This window comes from Chelonia mydas, chromosome 7, assembly GCF_015237465.2.
Source record: "Chelonia mydas isolate rCheMyd1 chromosome 7, rCheMyd1.pri.v2, whole genome shotgun sequence".
NCBI lineage: Eukaryota > Metazoa > Chordata > Testudines > Cheloniidae > Chelonia > Chelonia mydas.
In genome coordinates, this window is record NC_057853.1 from 39,339,492 (window position 1) to 39,361,574 (window position 22,083).

Sequence of the window (22,083 nt, forward strand, 5' to 3'; positions counted from 1 at the left end):
TTCCCCTGGCCAAGAACACCTGACAAGAGCAATAAAAGGAAGTTGTAGCATGAGCACTGTCTGCTTTGAGACCGAATGCAAAAGTTCTTGGGCCAGCCTTTACAGAGTAATCACAAACACTTATTAACCAATATAACTGAGCATCCACAGACCCTCTCTGGGGCTCCACCTTACTTCATGAACTTTGTTTCCATCTCCTGGTCTAACAACCAATGTCCTCTTTGTCCATCTGCACAATCTGGTCCTGGTGCTATGAGAGCTCTCTCATCTATATCATCTATATCTTTTGGAAGAAAAAGCCTTCCTATTTATTTTTATGACGGCCGTTGCTGTAGTACTTGAATATCTCACAAACACTAATGAATTCATTTGCACAACACACATCTGAGCTGAGGTAGAGAATATTGTCACATGCAACTGAGTCACAGAAAGAGCAGATGACTTGTCCAAGGTCACCCGGGGAGTTTGTAGCAAAGCCAGAGGTTGAGTCCCTGTCCAGTGCCCCAAACATGACGCAAGTCTTCATCTCATTTCAAATCATTCTTATTAGTATAACACCAGGGCCCTGTTACTGCAGGCACTGCACACAGCCGTAAAACACAGTCCCTTTCGGTTGAAAACATGGTCAACAAGTTCTTAAAATTCAGGAACGTTTGGAGCCCAGTGATGGACTATTTATGTGCTCATAGAAGGAACAAAGTGGCCATGGCTTCAGGATACTTTATCCCTGTCAACATTTATTCACAATATATACAATTTGGAAGAGAGCTATTAAATTGTAGAAGTTAAACACAATTTATAACTCAGAGGGTCTGCATAAGAGACAGAGATAAAGAAAACAGCAGTGTTTGTCTGTTGCCAGTTCATTATTTTAAGCTGCTTTGATAAATCCATTTATTCCAGTGATATTCCAATGATAGCCTGTGTGTCACGATTCTGCAAATATTGTCTGTCCAAAGTCCTAAGCTGCTGGTTCAGGTGTCCACCACAGCCCCAACGGAGCACTCATTTTTTTCTGAGGTGGTACACCTCTACGTGTTCCAGCTGACAGTTTGTACAAAAAAGACATTGCACACTAGCATGCTGTATTGTAATTGAGAGAGGGGCTGCATAGTGGCTGACAAACACCAGCAGAGGCTGTCAACTCTACTCTGAATAGTGTAATTTTGCAGAGCAGCAAAACGTTGTTTGCTCTCAAAGGTTCAAACTGGTCAGTCATACACTCAAATGCTTGCAAAATTTTATTTTCAACGTGACTACTGCGTGTGCATTAGAGTCAATATGAGGAAGGTGCCCAAGAACTCTCCCAAAACCTTACTAACCAGTTGCTAGGAAATTCAGATTACCTGAAGTGAAAAAGGCAGCAGTGTCAGGGAAGACAGTAAGCTGTGAAAAGAGAGTAGGCCCCTGGGGACAAGTTCATTCCTGGTTTGACTCTCTTGAAGTCAATGGAATTACGGCAGGGGGTCAGTTTGGACCCTAAGACAAGTTATGGAATAATAAAACTATTATTATCTTGGTTATCAACTGAAACAGGAAACAAGAGTTACAATAAATGTGAATTATTTCATCCTAGAGAAGATTCTGGTACGAACTGGAGCAGTTTGGGAGTCAGATCATTTGTTCATTATTTATAGAAATAACTTGGATAATGGTCTTCAAGTGTAATTTCCAAGCACATAGATAATACAAAATTGGAGTGAATGTGAGGAATAATGAGAACAATTGATATCAGATTCAGAAGGACATATAATTTTATGGGTTTCAGAGTAGCAGCTGTGTTAGTCTGTATTTGCAAAAAGAAAAGGAGTACTAGTGGCACCTTAGAGACTAACCAATTTATTTGAGCATAAGCTTTTGTGAGCTACAGCTCACTTCATCATGAAAGCTTATGCTCAAATAAATTGGTTAGTCTCCAAGGTGCCACAAGCACTTCTTTTCTTTATATAATTTTATATGTATCTGGGCTAATAGGCTGCAAATGTAGCAATCATTGCAGATTATTGTAAAAATGGTGACTCTTGGATCAAAGGATAAAAATAGTTAGAATTTCCTTGGTGCAGTTTTGCTGCAGAATACTGACCCAGAAAGCTGGAAACCAGGGAGAAAGTTTTTCAAAGCTGTCACTGTCAATTAACAGGAGTTGGTGAAACAAGGTGGTGTATTGCAAAAGGGACATACTGAAGCGTATGTCAAAAGAGGCTGTATGGGTGCAATATAGGCAACTGTTGACTTCACCCGGAATACTGTCCCCCCCTCCTAAAATAGCAGTCATTGGCCCCAATGTTCATTGCACCTACAAATCAGGTACTTAGCAGAGTGGGAACGTGTACCAACAAAAATAGAGGGTAGGTTGGGGCTTTGAAAGACCAGTCTCCTCCTGAATTATCCAAACCTTTAAGAGGTCTGCAAAATAGGCATTGATATCTATTGCATTGCCTGCACCTCATGCTTTCAATGGGACTGGAAATACCATGAAAATAGCTTCTCTCATCTCTGTATTGCAACATTTCCACTTCTGAGCTTGAACCATACCTGGCCATGCAAGGGTGTGCGGAACTAAACAGCAATAGAGTGGTTGGCAAGAGGTAAGTCCAATTCAACTATTTTTATATTTGCTGTATGTTGTTTTCACCTGTTTATTCTTCTCTGAAGATGGTTTGTGCTTTGTGTGTTCCTCGTAACATTTAGTTAACAATTTTTTAAATCTAGAACTGATTAGCCCATTGAAGATTTCTGACGTAAGCTGCTTAGCTCTTCAACAGTTCTTCTCCTACTTGTCACAGTAAAAGCTCCAATCTTGTGACACATGAATGAGGATGCTCCATGCCTTTCAGGTTTATGGCAGAATTCAGCATCATGACTCTGCTGAGAGAGAGTCCTTTAAACAAACAACAGGAGGCCAAGTTCTGCCCTGATTTAAACACGGTGAGAGCCTCCTGGCTGCAGTGAAGCTTCACATGCTCTAAGGTAGGGTGGGGATCAGCCCAGAGAACTTCACTTTTGAACATGTTTCCCTGTTGGCTTTGTCTTTTAGTGAATTCTAACTGGCTTTCGAAACAATTGCTATTGGGATTAGGCGATAAGATAAAAGCCAACCCAGGCCATCCCTCATCTCTTGAAATAAACCTGTGAGAATGGTTAGGCATTTTTGTTTTTATTTTCTGGTTTCAGTCAGGCCTAGGAATTAAAGTATATATGGCTGTATGTGCTATGAAAGCGCTATTTATGCAACATTTCTCATCGACTCATAACCAGGAATATATATAAAAAAACATCACAAGCACCTGTTTCAGAATATTACTAGAATATACATTTTCAAACAAGTATCTATACCTTGCAGGTATAGAACGAAACCTGAAAAAAATCTGAACGAAACCTGTGAAAAATGTTGGGATTTATCCATAACACTAAAAGTATCTTGATACTGTGACAGATATCACAATCCCAGGGACAATCAACACCCTCTTAGCTCCTGGAGAAGCTGTAATACTCTCCCCAATAGAGAAGAATGCAGTCATACACAAACCATTCATAAATTTAATACAACAGTCCCCAAAGATACAGAATGCAGTTGCACAATCTGTCACAGATACAGCCTCCCCTCCTCTCTAAGCATCATCCTCTCAGATCACCTTGGTGTATAGATGCCATATAGCAAATGAAACAAGTGGAAGGGCTATATGTGCTGGACGCTTTTCTCTCATTCTGAGGCCAACTGCTTGCAGCAATTGGATATATGTAATCCCATGTTGTGGCTGTGATGGAGAGAAAAGTAGCATTTTTTTCCTTCTTCCCTGTGAGGAGAGCATCTGCCAGGTCTTATTCATTAGAACTGTTCTGAGCGGAAGACAACTTGAAGACTGGGCTGCCATTTCTGGCAACAGGATTAAATATTTCTCATTATGACAAATTTTGTGGCTGAGATTCAGAGGAGACCATCTTCATGGGGATGTGTCTCTATAGGGTTCAAATGCTAGTGTTTGTGATATTTTTCCTCACTGAAATTTTAGAGATGCTGGGGAATTTTTAGGGTGCTACAAATGAGCTAGTCTTGGACTCCTATTCATGGCTTATATGAAAACATAGCATGGAGGTGTTGGTTCTTTTTATTGGTGGAGATGACTCAGGCATCCTTCAGGGTGGAAAGATTGCCAGGGTTCCCCAAATAAGCACTAGTAAGTTATTTGCTCCATCTCTTGATAATTAATCACCAGCCTGTCTCTAGTCTTTCTAGCAAGGTCACTCCAGTGCCTATAGCACCGTGTTAGTGCAGACAGCACCTAGAGTTCTCCAATTTCCTTGATCCCTCCCCATCTAGTTTCAGGTGTGGATGTAGCAGAAACTGCACTGGGCTCATTGATGATGTCTCAATAATTAGCAAAAGTCAGTTGTCCGTGCTGATTTTTTTAGATCTGTTTGTAGACTTTGATGTTATTAGCCATGAGGTTTTATTGACTGGACTACAGATGTTGGCTGGAATATAGGGTATCACTCTTAAACGGCTACTTTCTTTGTTTTCAGAGAGCTCTCCAAGAGAGGTTTTAGGTAGTTACTCAAACCCTTCAAGCTGTCTTGCAATTTTTTTAAATTCACCTTTGCTTTTCGATACGTACATATTTTATGAAGTGTACTTGGAAAGAATTGGGGGACTAGTTCAGCAAGGCTCAGGTTCACAGTAACTCCTGCAGGCTTTGTAGGGAATCAGCTGAGCATGAATAGTAAGGAGACCGTGGGAGCCGACTTCCTAGGAGACATAGGAAGGAGGAAGCTTAGGAATTAGCAGAACTTTTATTGCTCCCCAGCATAGTGGGAACTAGGCGAGAAGAAAATAGCGAGGGACTCTCTGAAGCTTCCAGGCTTTGGACACTCTCTAGAACACGTGTGGGGCATTATTCTTGTGAATCTCCTGAATTATACAGTTGCTTGTGAACACCTTAGAAAGTCTTCAGGAATGCTAAGTAATAAGGAGGGGCAGTAATGCCACAGGACAAGCAAAGGGTGACTGGGGAGCAGAAAGGAGCTAACTTAGGGAAGGCTGCTTAGGAGGTAGAGATAGTCCTTTCCATCCTTGCCTTGGTCCATGTTGCCTTTGAGGTTAAGATCTCTGCAGGGTCCCTGCCTTTCCCTGACTCCAGTGCCTACTCCCATGATTTCTCATGCAAATTAGTGTACTCTCCCTCCTTATTTTGTCAAGTGAAATATATACACATTATCCTTCAATCAGCATAGGCAAATTGTGTTTAAGTTTCTGCACCAGCTTCAGCCTGCTCCATGAAATGGGTGTGTGGTACACATGTGCATACATACAAGCAGTTAATTGAAAAGTTTATGCAGTGGCATTTCTTCCTTTATATGCTTCAAGCACAGGGACTCACCCATTGTTAAGGAACATTGTTAATCCTTGATTTACTATTTTCTCTCTAAGAGCCTAGCCTATGCATGATGTAAACTAGTGAGCAAGTGAATCAGGTTAAATTTATCTGGATTTTCACTATATAGGATTACAATGGACACTACTGACTTCTTAACCACAGAGAGACTACTGATCTCTCCATTTATTAAGAGCATAAATTAGAGTCACCATTTTAAAACATGAGTGCGAAAAATAGGCATGTTAATCCATATCGAGTTCTCGAAACAAAAGTGACCTAATATTCTGTGATGAGGAGCATTTGTCTCCAAATAAAGTTAATTGGAGTTTTAGGTGCTCAACACCTCTGCTAATAAGGTCACTAAGGTACCCAAAGTTTGCAAATTTTGGTCCAAGCTCCTCCAGGACATGGATGCCTGCAAAGCTGAAGGTTCCTCATATAATGCAACTTTGGTTGCAACCTTAATTCTTCACAATAAATGAATGCTTAGAACTTGCACTGTATTGCAGACTGGAGCAAAAAAATGCAGAAGGACTCTAAAATCATGTGATCTATAATTTATATTTTCCTTGGTTTTTAAATAGTGCCTGATGTTAATCCAGACTTCCCCACCCCTCCTTTTATTGGCGGTTTGGAGAATTTTGTACTGTGTCTAAAAAGGCACTTACAATCTTTGTCAAATCAGTTCAGTAGTAGACCTGTAAATTGTAAACAAAAACCAGACACACAAATATTTTCATGAATACAAGCACTGTAAAGTTACGTATGATTCCTGGAGTAATATTATTTGAGGGTATTAAGACCACCAGAGTGCATTTGCGAACCATAAAAAGTCTTACAGAGTTTAGTGCCAGTATGTGTTATTCTTTTCAGTTATTGTTTAAACAATATCAGAAGCCATAAAGGTGATGGAGGTGATAACCCAACACACACAATCAACAGTCAAAGTAAATATTTCTTGAAGGACACCATAGGATTGAAGCTGTCACTTACAATCACGATTGGATTTGCTACCTTCAGGATTGTTTCCCAGACCATTCATTAACCAAACAATAAGCTAAAACTCATAAGAAATATTATTCTGAACAAATAGTTTTCCCAGCTCTGCTCAGCAGCAGCCAACACTGGAAAAGATGCCTAGTAAGAAATAGAGTTAATTAATTTAAAAGCGAGGTAACCTGAGATATACAATTGTGCATTTACAAAGCAATCTTCTTCATACTCAGATGAAGCATTACGCCTGAATATGGAAGATATATTAAATTGGTGCTGTCAGCTTAAACAGAGTAGAACAGAGCCATGAGAAACATTTACTGTGCAGAATTTGAAAGAATAATGAGAGACCAAGGTAGCATGCTTTAGGCCATGCAAAGTTTACACCCTCCTTAATCAATATTCCGTTATTAAGATGTCAGGTTTAACTATGTACATTTATCAAAGACTTAGCCAAGGTTTCTCTTTCATTCCCTATGCCAAATTGTTGTAATTGTCAATGGTTACATTAGATCAGATATTCCAGGATTTTCAAAAGCACCTAGATGACTTCCCATTGGACTTGTGCTCCTGTCATGTGGATGCTTTTGGAAATTCCACCCAAACAACATAAAGTTAGACCGTGGAGGAAGTGGAAACAGGAACAATATCACATATTAGATTTTAAAACAAAGGTAGGGCAACCAAAAAGTGTTTCAAGCCTGCTGACTGCAGTCAGGGGAAACATAAGGAGAGCTACAAGAGCAGGAAGACAACTAGATGTAGTGGCTTAGAGGCACTGAAGTTGTTCTGGGAATGCATGAGTTCTCCAAGAAAGCTACTAGCCTGTCAGTAATTAAATTACTTAGGGAGTTTTCATTTTGAAAAAGAGTAATTTTCCTCAATACATTTTTTCAGAACCAAGCGTGTGCTTAAGGTTTATGGGTAGAAATTTTGAAGTGCCTAATTCCCACTGGCTTTCAATGGGAATTGATCTTATAAGTCACGTAGGTGCTTTTGAAAATGGTGCTTTGAGACAGCATTGCCAATTTTATTCCCTGCTTTAGTGAGTCTTATTTCAGCCTGCTAATAACGAAAGCCAAGGAAGCCCTTCTCTAGAAAGTGCCCATTATAAAAATGGGTAGACTGGCCTAAGAGAGAAAATAGGACACACATTTTTTCAAAGCCTTCTCTTCAAAAGAGAGAGAGGCACATTTCCTTTGTGAAGGGATATATTTTTTCAGCAGCTTGGATGAGAATTATTGTCAGGATATTTGGATAGATTCACCTTCTCTGGTTCTGCCACTTAGAGGGTGCAAAGCAGCAGAGTATTCCTCTGGTGTGAGGGAATTCAAAACTGGTAAAGCCAGCTTCTATATCAGTTGCCCTCTACTACTCCTGGCATATGGGGTATACCGGGGAGGGTAGGGACATAGCAAAGCTTCATTCTGCTATGCCATTCCTCCAGCAGTGACTCTTATGACTCTTATGCCAGTGGGGTAAGTTAGAGCAGCCCCTAGGCTGTTTTAATTCATGGCAGGGGCAGGATTTTGCAGAATTAGAGAATCACAACCAGCTCCCCATGGCTTTTTGCATCCCTGCATTGAGAGGAGTTTGGACAAATCAAGCCCTGTCCGCTAACAAGAACAAAAGGCCCTGCAACATCAAATGCAAAATGGGCATATCCCAAAAGCTTGAGGGTCCTTCTTTCAAAGGGAGGGATTCAGATTCTAGATTGAACCCCATGGAGTGGAAAAAGAATTAGTGCTTGCTTTAATATGATTATTGGGGCCAATATGGAGGTGAAGAGGAATGAAGAAACAATATCAAGACAGATATACTAAAACTACCACCACGAGTGCAAAAGTGGTAGGAAAATGTACCTAATTTGTATTAAAATGTATACTCAATGCACGGCTAATGTTAAACTACACAAGCCTCCTATGTAGGGGCTTCATCACTACCAACAAACACATAAAACAATAGGCACATCTTACCTGTGATCCCCAGCACCCCAAGCCACCACTACATGGACAAAGTAATGGAACCAGACTGCAAAACCTCAGTTAGGAATTGCAATCTCTGTCATTGATTGCTAGCACCACAGTTTTTAGGAAAAATGGTGATCTGGGCTGGCTTGTCAGGGTATGTGGTGCAGACCTAAGGTTGTCATTGTAAGCGCTTTACGATGAGAGGCTTTCACAATCATTTTCATACCATTACTCCCCCCCACCCTCGAGAAAAAGCATGCATGCGTGCAAACACACCCACACACCCTTTGCATTAAAATATGCCCATGGGGTTCAAGTTATGTTTTATTGATTTAAAGTGAAAATAAAGAAGGATGTTAAGTTCAGACCATTATTGTTCATGCTGCTTTGTGAATTTATTTTTATTTAATTTTCCACTTGTGCTCCTGCCAGGAGATATCTATTAGACAGTAAGCAGCAAGAATAAAACTTTATCATTTTGTTTCAAACTATAAAATAATTTACATCACATATTTTACTTACTTTTGTCTTTTTTTTGTTGTTTGTTTTTTTGTTTTTTTAAACCACAAACATTCCAGCATCACACTGTAGGAATAAGAATAAACAATAGAAAGCATAACCTTTTGCATAGTATTAAATGAACAGAGACAGTAAGTTCTTTATTTACAATTATTGTCTAGATAAAAAAATTCATAAAAACAGATGAATTAATATATATTAATAACCCCTAATGGGACGGATTGCCAAATGTACCACTGTATTGTTTTCCACAAATCTCATGCTGCTAAGTACAGTATGTAGAGAGCAAGCATTTATATATTGCAGTGAATTTTAACAAACTGATCATTTTGGTTTTTGATCCATTGTTCCCATCACAGAGAGGTCAAGCAATAAAAGAAATGAATTGTGATGCATGACTTGTAGTTGAAAGGTCATAACTATTCTATGTTTTTTTTAAAAAAAGTCTATAATTTATCATATACATAAAGCACAGTCTCTGCTCACAGAAGCCCAAGTTTTCTATGCATCTCAGTTTATATATGCTTTTACTATATATACACACAGAATGCTGTGTTCATTTATTTTTAAACAGTTTTTCAAGTCTGCAAATGGTACCCTATTGGTATTCTGAAGGGGTTCTACTCGACGAAAATTAAATCAAATGAAACAAAGAAAGAATCTGAAGAAAAAGACAGCTTGAAAATAAAAGCCAATCATCATTGTTAAGTTATTGAAAATTATGTTCCAGTACTGACAGATTTTGTAGCTGCTCAAGTCCAATGCATTGACAGAGGCTCTTCCCTATAAACAGAACGGAAAACTTCTTTTTTCTGAACATGGTATCCCAAATAGGCCATAGAAACCCAATACATGTTATACAAAGGTCAGTCCCTGTATTTACAATCCAAGGAACAATGCTTACTAAGTTTCAATCACTTTGCTACTAAGAATTAGTTAAATTCAATTATGTTGTCATGCCAGCTTTTACTGTTAAGAAATGAGTAACGGTATCTGTTGAAAACAGTTCTGTAAGCCTTGAAAGATCTGCTGTTCAGTGAAAAGTTTGAATCAGACAGTGAGCTATGAGTCTGAGCCAAAAAAACATTCAAGCTTCTGCACAAAAGTCCGGAAGCTGGCAACTGAAGCTGATTAGAGTTTTACCTGGCTGAATAGTCCTGATGCACCCTGAAAACTCTTTTAGTCATTTCAATCTGCAGTTTGGCCAGGAGTCTAATATTGTTTGGAGAGTTCTCTGGCTTGGAATAGTTCTTGTGACTGCAGAGATGCACCGCTTTCTTAGCCAACTTTAAAACAACACAATACAACAACAAATCAATTTATCAAGCTAGTTTAAAGTGTTTTTCTGGCATAATTGATCATGTTATTCAAAATGTCTTTTGCACTGTACAAGATTATGGAAAAGATCATATGCTTGCTGAAAATTCTTGAAGCAAACTTTGTATTAAATACAAAATTATTTATGAAAAATCTGTGACCCACAAAGTGCTTAGCATTCAAGTGGTTGACATAGTGATTATATAAGCTCATAAATTTAAGTTACCAGGGCTGTTACCATCTTGAAAAATATTTCTCACCCATGATACTGCAGGTTTTCAAAACAGCTTCCCTTGTAGAAAGCTCAATACATAGGTAAAACAACTTTGTTAATTAGCTACAGTATATTTTGTGACTACAGGAAGACAAGCTTGATAAAAAAAAATCACACAAAGCACATTTCAGTATACACTTCATAAAATTTCATTCAGATCTAGATAGTGCAGAAAATGATTATCTTTTTCTTTTAAAAAGTCAAAGCAACAAACCATAGTGATTTTCCATCCAAAATGCCAACAGCCCATAGTCTTGTAATTAATAAGGAAATAAATGTCTTAATTACTAACTGAAAAGAATCAACACAATATATCACAATATTTCAACACTAGTTTGATCTCCATACACAAAGCCAAATATAACTTATCTTTGAATTGTTATTCATAAACTAAACTGAGTTTCATATAACAACCTTTTTAAAAAAATACTTTAAAGAAGCCATTGCAATACACTGAAACAATGAAATGGCCTCCACCATTGAGTGTTGCACCGAAACAAGTTCAAGCAATTTATTTATTTAAAAAAAAAATGGGGGGCGGGGGGGAAGAAAACCTGATCATTTCAACTTTGTATTTGAAACAAAGGAAGCCTGGTCACTGCCCCATATATAGGATAACAATGCTACATCCAATGTGTTACATTTTGGCTTCTTTTGTTGTTTGCTAGCAGTATCTACATTATTTAACCAAAAAAAAGGAAAAAAAAAAAAAAAAAAGGGCAGGCAAAATCAGAACACGGTTGTAATAAAACATCCAAGGTGCAATATTACAGAAGTTTTCAAAGAGCTGAGCAATTTTTATACTACTTCGGCAGGAAGTGCTTTCTTAACCCTACAAATAGTTAAGGATATTATCTACAGGTTTGTAAACAAATTACATTCTTTTTTTTTTAGGACATAAATAAGTTAAAATAGTCAGAGCAATTTGAGCAGAAACAAGGCAACATGCCAACAAAGAAACTTTATATATAACTATATAGATAGATAGATATATACATATATATACATATATATAGTTAATTATGTATATATTTCTATGTATATATCTCTCTATATAATCTCATAAATGTTTATTAAGTTTCTCTGTCCAACTGGTGCAAATCTACTGTGCAAGTTAAGCTTTGCAACTTCAAAACCATTATTTAAATTAATCTATACAACTGAATCCATGCCACACAAGCATTTCAAAAAACTCACAGACCAGTGAATTGGATAAATAGCCTCAGAAAAAAGTCCTCTGCATTTACTGCTTAAAAAAAGAGAGAGAGAGAGCGAGCCAGTGCGCGTGAGAGAGAGCGGGGTGGGGGCTGGAAGTGCACCGTACATTCATGCAGGAGGGTTCTTTGTTTTTGTTTTTCTGCAAGGGAGCAAAAAGGGGTATGTAAATCAGCCATTCATTCTTTCCCCAAAACCACTGTGATCAGCAATCCATTCACTTGTCACAAAGTGAGTAAGAGTTCAAACAGCTTCTCAGCCAGCACAGTTTTTTATATATCTATCTATCTATCTATATATATACTTCTGTCGCTGTTTTTATTTATTTATTTTTTTTGCAGTGAACTTTCAGCTAAAGTGATGTCTCCAGGCTATGTATTGGGCTTCCTGGACTAGAAGAGGTAGCTGATTTACTTGTGTCAGTTGTAAGATTTATTCCACTGTCGATAGCACTGTTGTTTTTGTTCAGCGAAGACGGTGGGCTAGAGTTTTGCTTGAGAGCAGGGTCTTCTTCTAGGTCTGTGTCATCAATGAGTGGGATGTGGGGTTGGGAATCTTCTATCCTAAATTCAGGATGAGTCATAAAGTTGTGAATGGAGGTTCTAGATTCTGGTTTTTCTAACCCTTCATAGAGAGAGCTACGGAATGCCTTCACGACGCGGATCTGAGGGGAAAAAGAGGAAAGAGATGTCAGAGGTAACAACCTTTAGAGAACACTGCTAGAGAATACTTTTTGAAAAATGTAGCATATGGTTAGGGCAGTGCAGGCAGCTGAAGTCCATAGTCTCTGGATGTTATATGCATAAACAAGTGGCTCAGTTTTGTGCATTTAGAGTGTCTGTACAAACTGCAATATTAAAACAAATTGAGTTTAAAGCCATCAAAGAACTGATGGGAAGCACCGGTTAAAGAAAGCGAACGTCCACTCATGTGGTACATCCCTAGTAAAAGACAAGCCATGTTAATTTTAATGCAAATGTAGAACCATGCATGTTGATAGTTTTGCAGCGAGTAAGTAGAAAGGCTTTTTTTTTTTTTAAAAAAAAGTCTCATTTGTATCGTAAAAAACCCAACATATAACATATCACACTTCACAAAGGGGAAAGCACAAAACACAGTCAGATCGGTACGTATGAGAGACACACACACACACACATACACAAAGAGGAGCCAAATGTACAAACAGGAAAAAAAATGTTTTCAAAGCAAAAGCAAAATGAAGGCAGCCACGAGCACAAAAAGCCAAGCAGACAAAATACTAGGCAAATCCATGCTACCACAAAGTGGGGACACAGTTTCCACACAAACACAGATAACTGGCACACAACGACGACACTTTGAAGCCTGGATAATGTGAACACAGAATTGTTGATCCAACTTTTTTTTTCCCTTCATGCATATGTGAAGTAAACACTCGAGTATAGACCCACTGTTTTAGCCGTTTAATTTTTTTTACTATATAAAGACCTTCTACAAAATAATGTATTGATTGTTGGGTTGCATAGAACAGCAAGTTCTTTCTTTTTCTGTGTCTCAGTTGCAAATACCCTTCATAAGGTTAAATTCTGAAAGCTTTTTATGAATTTTATGCCATGTCTGCAGTCCTTAAATTATGTCGGCTTATTATGCTAAGATGACTATTATTTTTAGCCCCCATCAGTAAGAAGACAGGTGAAAGAAAGCGACTAACATCAGCAACTAGGCTTTCACAGCAGCAGTGCTGCCAGTAGGAACTGACGGAGCAAAAGGAGAGAGCATTGCTGGGGGTGGGGGGGGGCAGTCAGTGTTCTGTGTTTGGGGCGGAGAAGAGGAGGAAGCTAACAGTAGCCTGTTGACCAATCCATCGGGTCAGAAAAGAAGTGAAGGGTTGCACTACATGTTATTAGTGAGAAAACACAACTTTTGAGGGGAAAAGTCAAAGGAAAAAACAGAATGGCAAAAATATGAACTGTAGGCAATGTTTTATGACTAAGTATGAGTTCTAATTTTTTCACTCATCCCTTAATTTATCAGTGAATTTTTAGTGTTTATTAGAGTGAGAGACCAATGGCACAGGCAGAAAAGGTGTGAGCAGGCATTGTGAAAGCTTCTCCACGCAAGTTTGAAATGTACGGGGTGATACACATGCATATTACTGCTCTATGTTTGATTACCCATTAGTGGCTGGCCTACAAGTAGTTATAGATAAACTTTAGAGTTTCTCTTCTAGCTGGCAGAGGCCTGTGTCATAGAAGTGGAATGGTTCAATCAACATACTGGTGTGATTTAGCTGGTAGTATCTATCTAGGTTCTTATACTATCAACCATCAGCGAGCCTGCCTGAGTTTCAAAGCTTCAACCAGTGGCTTATGAATGTGTGGCAGTACTGGAGAAAGATCAGACAGATTTAGAGGCTGATTTGGATTTGCTTTCTCCTATCTTTTTTCCTGGTTTATGCTCTCCAAAATAATCATTTATCACATATCTAAACTCTTATCAATAGCATGGGGGTGATGGACACCTGCAAGTAGATAGCCCCCAGTCAGTCCACACACCACTCCCTGCTTAGCCAAAGGCATATGGTAACAGCAGGGAAACAAGCACAAAATAGAATGTTAATGTGATCATCTCCTCGCTATGGCTGTGTGTTTTAGAAGGGAGGGAGGGAGGGAAATAGACTGGCAGAGTAGCACAGAATAGCCTGAGCAGTTCTGGGGTGCAGGAAGAGCCAGCCCTCCAAGAGACTGTTGGGGTGCAGGAGAAAAGCAGAGCTTCAGGAGGAAGTGTGGCTAACTTGGTCTCTATGTAGGATATTACAACCTCATTGTATCTGCCAACATACAATACCTAGAATTTGACCTGCACAGTCCCTGATATTAGAGATGTGGGCTTTATTTGAGCAGAATCCTCTTGAATTGTGCTATGGTACATGATGGATTTATAATGTGCACAAATGGGGACTAGGCTAAGAAACACATTTGCACTCATAACTTAAGATAGGATTTGAACTACATTTCCAGATCAGAAAAGCTGGTATGCTAGTTCCCTAAGTTATCTCAGTCTTTGTACCCTTTTCTAAAGTGCAAAGCTGAATGCAAAACCACCACAGACCAACAATAATTTACAACATATTTCTTATGGTAATCTATAAAGTGGGAGTCTGGTAAAAATCTTAATTTGAGAAATTTTTAAGCATGCCTACTGTACACTGAGTTCATAAGGTAATATTTATTTTCAAAAATGCTGTTTCTTTCATATTTTCTTGATAAGATACTTTAGCCGAATAAAAAAAATCTTTTTATCACTTAGTTATGGCAGCTTTCTGCACCTTATCTATTGGTGTGAAAAATTCACTTTCATTCTCTTGAACATAGTTCATTCTAATCTAGTAGATTTAGCTTCTAGTCTGTCAAGTGGATTTTTTTTTAAATGTGAATTAAATTTTTATGTAAACAAAAGTAATCCAAGATTATGCTTGAATTGACCCGGCAACCTTTACTTGGGCAAAGGTGTTATTGCAGTCACAGTAATCTGTACTCAAGTCTTTACAGATTAGCAAAGAAGGAACAGATTTTAAAACTTCAGAACTCATATTTAGGTCTTTAACTAGGCAAAACTCCTGCTATGGTCAGTGGGAGTTCTGCCCAAGTAAGGACTGCAGGATTGGCCCAAACAGAATACTGTGTGTGTAGACAAAATTACTGAGCACAGTTTTAAACTGGAGAGGATTCAGAGATGAGCCACAAGAATGATTAAATGATTAGAAAACATGGTCTATAGTAATAGACTCACAAAGTTCAATCTATTTAGTTTAACAAAGAGAAGGTTAAGGGGTGACTTGATTACAGTCTGTAGGTACATATGTGGGGAACAAACATTTAATAAAGGGCTTTTCAGTCTAGCAGAGAAAGGTATAGAATGATCCAATGGCTGGAAGCTGAAGCTAGACACATTCAGACTGGAAATAAGATGTACATTTTTAAAAGTCAGAGTAATGAACCATTGGAACAATTTGCCAAGCATCGTGATGGATTCTTCATCACTGGCAATTTTAAAAAGCAAGATTGGATATGCTCTAGGAACTATCTGAGGAAGTTCTATGGCTTGTTATACATGAGGTCAGACTGGATGTTCACAATGGGCCCTTCTGGTCTTGGAATCTGTGAAACAGAATGTGTCCAATCTGCATTCCATACCAAGGCTTTGATCTCAATGGGTGTTTTGCCTGAGTGTGAGAACTGTAGGATTAAATTTAGTATTTGAAAATCACCACCTCTTTTACTGCCTGTCAAGACCCAAGTTCAGAGTTCAGTGCTAACCCAGCTATGACTGATCTAACACCCACAATATTTCTGAAATGCAGTTCCCTGCTCAACTTCAGGTAGTAACATGAACATCAGCATCAGAAGAAACACAAAACACTCAACTCAGGTCTTGGCATGTTTTTGTAACTCAGATATTTGAGTGAAACCCATCAAAGAGGAGTTGAGGCACAAATACAAAAGAATTTTCTGATAAACATTCCACATAAAATACACATTTTAAAAATACTGTTCTCTTCTGAAAGTGACTTGGCATCTTGTGGTTCTGTGTGTCTTCCCCAGTGACTTCTCATTTACAGGATTACTTTTACTCTTTTTAGAAGCAGAATTTTTTTTTCTGACTGCAGCCCTCACAACCAGTAAAAGATTCTGCAGTAGAAATGTAATTCAAAATCCCGTTAGTACATGTGAGGCACAACAGAACCCTGCTAATTATCCCAGAGCTATACTGACTCTGGTGCTAGCAAGAGAAAAAATATTTTTAATATTGAAGTCATTGAAAAAAAATCTGAATACACACAGGGGGTGGGTCTGCTGAGCTCATAGGCGCCATTGTAATTGCACTTCCATTTAAACTAGCACTAAGCTAATTAAAATGTGTTGTTTACAATAATATGGTCCCAATTCAACAAAGCTCTTAAGCATGTGCTTAACTTTAAAAATTTGAGTAGTCCCATCAGAGTAATGCTTAAAGATAGGCACATGTTTAAGTGCTTTGCTGAATCAGAGCCCATGTGTAAATATTGTCTACAATTGTATTACATTTTATTCGTTTAAGTTTAGCATTACACTACAGAGCTCTATACAAGCTTGCTTTCATTGTGCAATGTGTGAAAGCTGGTGACACATCTGCTGTGGATATCTTGGTATGTTATGAGCTATGCAGAATTCATGTCATGATATTTTTTTGTTATGATGCCGACAATGCCAAGGGAAGACAAACAATGAGATACAGCCCTCTTTTCTCACAGTAATGGAGACAACAGAAAAAATGAACTGCTTTTAACAGAAGACTGTGGGGACAACACTTCTTGACATAGCTATAAGTTTCCACTTCTTTCTTCTCTGTAGCTGTAATAAAAAAAAGCTCTTCAGTTTCGTCCCACCCTGAAAGTTAGACTTAAAATACTGCATCAGGCAAGAAAAATAAATGATATACAATTTTTAAATACTACAGATTTTTTCCTCAGAAGAAGAAAAAGATTAAATAGAGGAAATATCACCCCTATGTACAACAGTATAAAGGTGAAATACATAGGACCTGTTTTAAGTTCAACAGGTATAGTACAGTTGGTAGCGCATGGGCTTATACTCGAATGTTTACCCAGCTTCAGATAAGCCAAGTATCTTGAGTTTGGTTCACATTCATTTCAGGCTCAAGGTTAAAGACTCACAACCTCTTTTTATTTCACTCTCTCTTGCTGAACCCTTTTGTCCAGTGATCTCTAGCCCTCTGGGAAAACAAACACATTGAATATTCAGACAGTAGAGAGTAGGATACTGCAAAAGCAAATAAATTCAATTCTACTAAAAGGTCAGTAAGGTGATTAGTATAAAAATGTAAACAAGAGGTCAATTTTGCAAAGAGATGCCAACTCTTAGGGGTACCTGGCAATGTCAAGAATCTGGTTGTGCAAAAGTTACAGTGATGGTGTTTGGTGAAGTACTGTAGCTGGCTTGAAGCTTTGAAACAGAACATGAATCATATATGGGACCTTTTGTGTGTGTTCTCTTGTGGCTTCTTGCATTTTTAGGTGAGCAAAATCAAAAAGTCCATAAACTGGGATTATGTATGTACTGAAGTCATCTTGTAAATGCTCTGAATAGCATGTTCTGTATTGCATGCTGTTGAGATTGTGAAAATTAGAAGCTTCATGAAAATGCAATAACTTTTAAGTGGCAATTTTTATGTATTTTTTTTTTACTTTTTAAAGAATCAAATGAATACATAGGCTATGGGGTCCATCACCCTCTGTCTCCATGCACACACAGTAACTTAAATTAGAGCTCTTAGAAGTCACATGTGTAGCAGCAAGGTGAGAACAGAACAATGGGTGCACTATTCTAAACACAGAGCGGGCCTGATTCTGATCACAGTGATGTTACTCCACTGACATTAATGGTGTGAGACCTGAACTATGACCAGGGTATTTACTTTCTACAGCATCTCATCTTTAACATATCACACAGTTGTCAACACAACCCTAACATTTTGAAACTTTTGTAGCAAATATAAACAGGGTTTATATTACAGCTGTCAAATGATCAAGAAAATAATCGCAATTAATTGCAAGATTAAAAATAGTCGCAATTAATCGCAGTTTTAATCACATTGTTAAAAATAATAAAATACCAATTGAAATTTATTATAAATATTTTTGGATATTTTTCTACATTTTCAAATATATTGATTTCAATGACAATATAGAATACAAAGTGAACAGTGCTCACTTTAGATTATTATTTTTGATTACAAATATTAGCACTGTAAAAAAAATAGTATTTTTCAATTCACCTCATACAAGTAGTGCAATCTCTATCATGAAAGTGCAACTTAAAAATATAGAATTTTTTTTCATATAACTGCACTCAAAACCAAAACAATGTAAAACTTTAGAGCCCACAAGTCAAAGCATGAAGGGGCATACAAATGTTTAGCATATCTGGCACACAAATACCTTGCAATGCCAGCTACAACATGCCATGTGAATGCCTGTTTTCAGGTGACATTGTAAATAAGAAGCAGGCAGCATTATCTTCCATAAATATATACAAACTTGTTTGCCTCAGTGATTGGCTGAACAAGCAGTAGGACTAAGTGGACTTGTATGAATATATGTGTTTTATTATACATTTAAACTGATATTCTATTATTGTTTAAACTTGATTAATCATGACTATTTTTATCTAGTTAATTTGTTTTGCATTAGTTCCATGCATTAACTGTGATTTAACTTTCTACATTATGGGCCCAAACCTACAGATGTTGACTTCAGTGGAACTTCTGTGACTAGATAAGTTGAGCAGGATTTGGCTGTATATTTAGTTTTTCAACCTAAATAGTTTCACTGTAGGGGAACCACAGAGGGCCAGCTTCTGATCTCAGGTAAACAAGGGTAAATCTGCAGTAACTTTGTTGGAGTCGGTAGAGTACCCCCTCGTCTTATAGCAGTACAACTGAGATCAAACCTGGCATCATCTTTTCCAATAACTAGTTTTTCAAAGGTAAGAAGAATGCATGTAAAGTCAGTAAAATCACAAGAAATACCTTACACAGGGTGGATTCTAGAATTCTGCAACATTTACAGACAAGCTTTGAGATTTTAACTCATTTTAAAATCTAATTCTGCTTATTCTATAAGTCATGTTTGCTTTACTCATCTGAATAGCCTTTATATAATTAGCCTTGTAGAAATCAAAGGGACTACTTGTCTAAGGCTGGCAATCTCATTGAACTCATGAGTTAAGTGAGCAGGACTTGGTCCATTATCTGAATATGATTTGATACTGATGGCTAATCTCTGCTTTGACATTTAATTTAAAATTAGAAGGTCTTGATGGGGAACATCTCCCTATGTAAACATACTAAAGTTCCATCTATTTTTAGAATATTTTATATTAGATAAAAAATGCACCCACATGTACACACTTCTCTGGCTGCACAGTGTGTGTAATTATAGAAAGCTGTACATGCATGGGACAGGTAAGAACAAAGCTGGAAAACGTTAAAAAAATCACTCTAAACAGGACAGAAGGCCAGATTACTGGTATAGGAGCCATTCTTTATACTACAGATGAAAAATGGCTATGGTAAACTAAAATTAATTTTGTGTCAGAGAAACAAGACTATTTTTAGCACCAAATGCTGGATAAAAAATTTATTTTAGAGTCCACTATATGTACGTTTCCATTATAACCCCTAATATAGTTTGCATTTTCTCATAGCTCTCCAGAACATTCATCTTTTGGGTCAAAAATGTTGCATGCATGGTGTATATGCCTGTAGATAAATTTTTCTGACAAATATGATCAAAATCTCAGCCATCTTGGAATTATGGGAAAATGACAATTTCCCTCTCTCTCCCATCAGAATAATCTAACCCCACTTTTGAACAGAACTGCCACAAAGAACAGCTGAAGATTGAAACTTGGCATGTACTAGGTCTTAAACTGAAGGCTACTGGCCATTAATTTTCTTTTTGAAAATGTAAAAAACTCCAAAGATATAAGTGATTGAAGATACACTTCTGAGCACATTCAGTGGCCACCTGTTAAGATTTTAATCAGAAGCTAAATAGTTGTGGTTTGTGATCTCATTGTGGATTTTGCCTATCTGACCTTTACAGTTGATAAAGGCCAGTTTTACACTCCCAAGTTTTGCCATTGCAGCTATGTCAGTCCAGGGTGTGAACAGGTATGATCTCTGACCAGCATAGCAATGTCAGCAAAAGCCCCTAATATAGATGCAAAACTGTAATTTACATGAGAAATAGTGAAAATATCTCAATGAAATCTACACAGAAAATTATCCAAAACTTCCAAACAAAGACAATAGCCCTAACATAACCACAACCCCAAAAAACTCCCCCAAGTACAGAACCTACTGCACATCGCCTGAGCATAAGGTTTTTCTGCAATTTTGCTGCCTTTTACTGTATTTTGCAAGTTCTAAACTTTCATTAAAGAAAATTTTGTTACCTATAGTCATCATGAACAGAAAACCTGTCTCCACTCAGGCAGCAACTTTATGTATCACCTGCCTTATATACATGTTTTTATTTTCTAGGGTTTTTTTAGGTTGGGTTGAGTGGGGTGTGTGTTTATTATGTCTTAAAGGGAAACCGTCAGCTTAAAAATCACACTTCTGTCAGAAGATTTATCTACTAATGATATGAGTAATATACAATATACAAGTACTATAATTGAAAAAGATGAGAAAAAAAAAAGCTTGATTAATTTGTGGACAGTTAGATACACTCTTTCCCTCTACAGCTAGTCCCTGCTCTGCCTGGTACAGGTAAAAGGGGGCTTTTCCTGCACCGGCATGGATCTATATGGTCCCTTCTCTCTTCCGGTCACCGGTGTGCAGGGGAGGAATGGGCCAGTGTCCCTGCACTAATCTGGTCTGAAGCTGCAGGAAAAAGTCACTCTCTAGCCCTTAAAGGGACACACCTTTTCCAACCAGCCAGCCAACAGCCCCCACCACTGGTGCGGTCATTGTCTTCAGTGTGACATTGCATGTATTTAAAGTGCTTTGCTGCCTCAGGGCTTTATTCAATTAATTATTTTGTTTTCCCAAAGTAACAGGCAGTAAGAAAATTGAAATGTTACTGTAAAACCACGCAAACTGGCAAGGGGCTCAGGGAAAGGGTGATACCTGAACTTAATATAACTTCTTAAAATTGACTAGATTTCCAATTGATAGTATGTCATATATTACTATTCATAGTATATAATCTATAGTATAAAAATGCATATAAAGTTTGGAACATGGCCATGTTAATGCTGCAGATAGAACCTTAGCTTGTACATTTCTTTCCTATTTGCAATTTCAAATATGCAAACATTGTGATGCATTTAAATAGCTGTTTGTGGGGTTTTCGGGGATGTGTGTGTTTGTTTCTGTTTGCATTGTTATATAAAAGAAAAGACTTTATCTCCATTTTAGATTCAGGTGGGTTGGAATACGTACCCAAGCTATATTATTGTCTCAAGCTAAGATCAAGAGAGTAAGACACTGGTACTATTGGCCTTATCTCTTACTTAATACTAAAACATTGTGATAACTAAACAGTATCAGCATAATTTGACATCCTGAGAACCAAAATAAAGTATTTTTCCTATAAGATTACTTTTAATGAAAGTACTTTATAACAACTGAAATATTCTTATGTTCCCATATCTATGAGAGGTTGAAAACCCACAGGCTCTGACTTAGAAATGCATCTCACAAAGTACTCTGGGTGTGGCAATATTTGTCTGATCTGAGGTAATATAAGTAATTATATATCATCAATGAAATAATACATAGGTAAGTGCTAACAGATAAAAATCTCTCTATATATATCAGAGCATCACAAATAGCATGCACTATATATGGAATCATTTCCATGTGTTTT

At 37.6% G+C, this 22,083-nt stretch overlaps 1 protein-coding gene across 17 annotated transcripts in view; it reads right to left on the reverse strand.

Annotated features, from left to right (window-relative positions):
• Nucleotides 1-9,765: 9,765 nt before the first annotated feature.
• The window catches only part of ATP2B2 (ATPase plasma membrane Ca2+ transporting 2), a 708,548-nt gene continuing 696,230 nt past the window's right edge, over nucleotides 9,766-22,083 (reverse strand). For 10 of the 17 annotated variants that reach the window (XM_043550962.1, XM_043550952.1, XM_043550956.1 and 7 more), the window contains one exon: nucleotides 9,766-12,327. In XM_043550962.1, the coding sequence (XP_043406897.1) occupies nucleotides 12,016-12,327 (312 nt within the window). In that variant the 3' untranslated portion in view covers nucleotides 9,766-12,015. Of the gene's footprint in view, nucleotides 12,328-17,361; nucleotides 17,418-22,083 lie in introns of all 17 variants that reach the window. The other 7 variants (XM_043550959.1, XM_043550963.1, XM_043550958.1 and 4 more) reach the window with 2 other exon arrangements.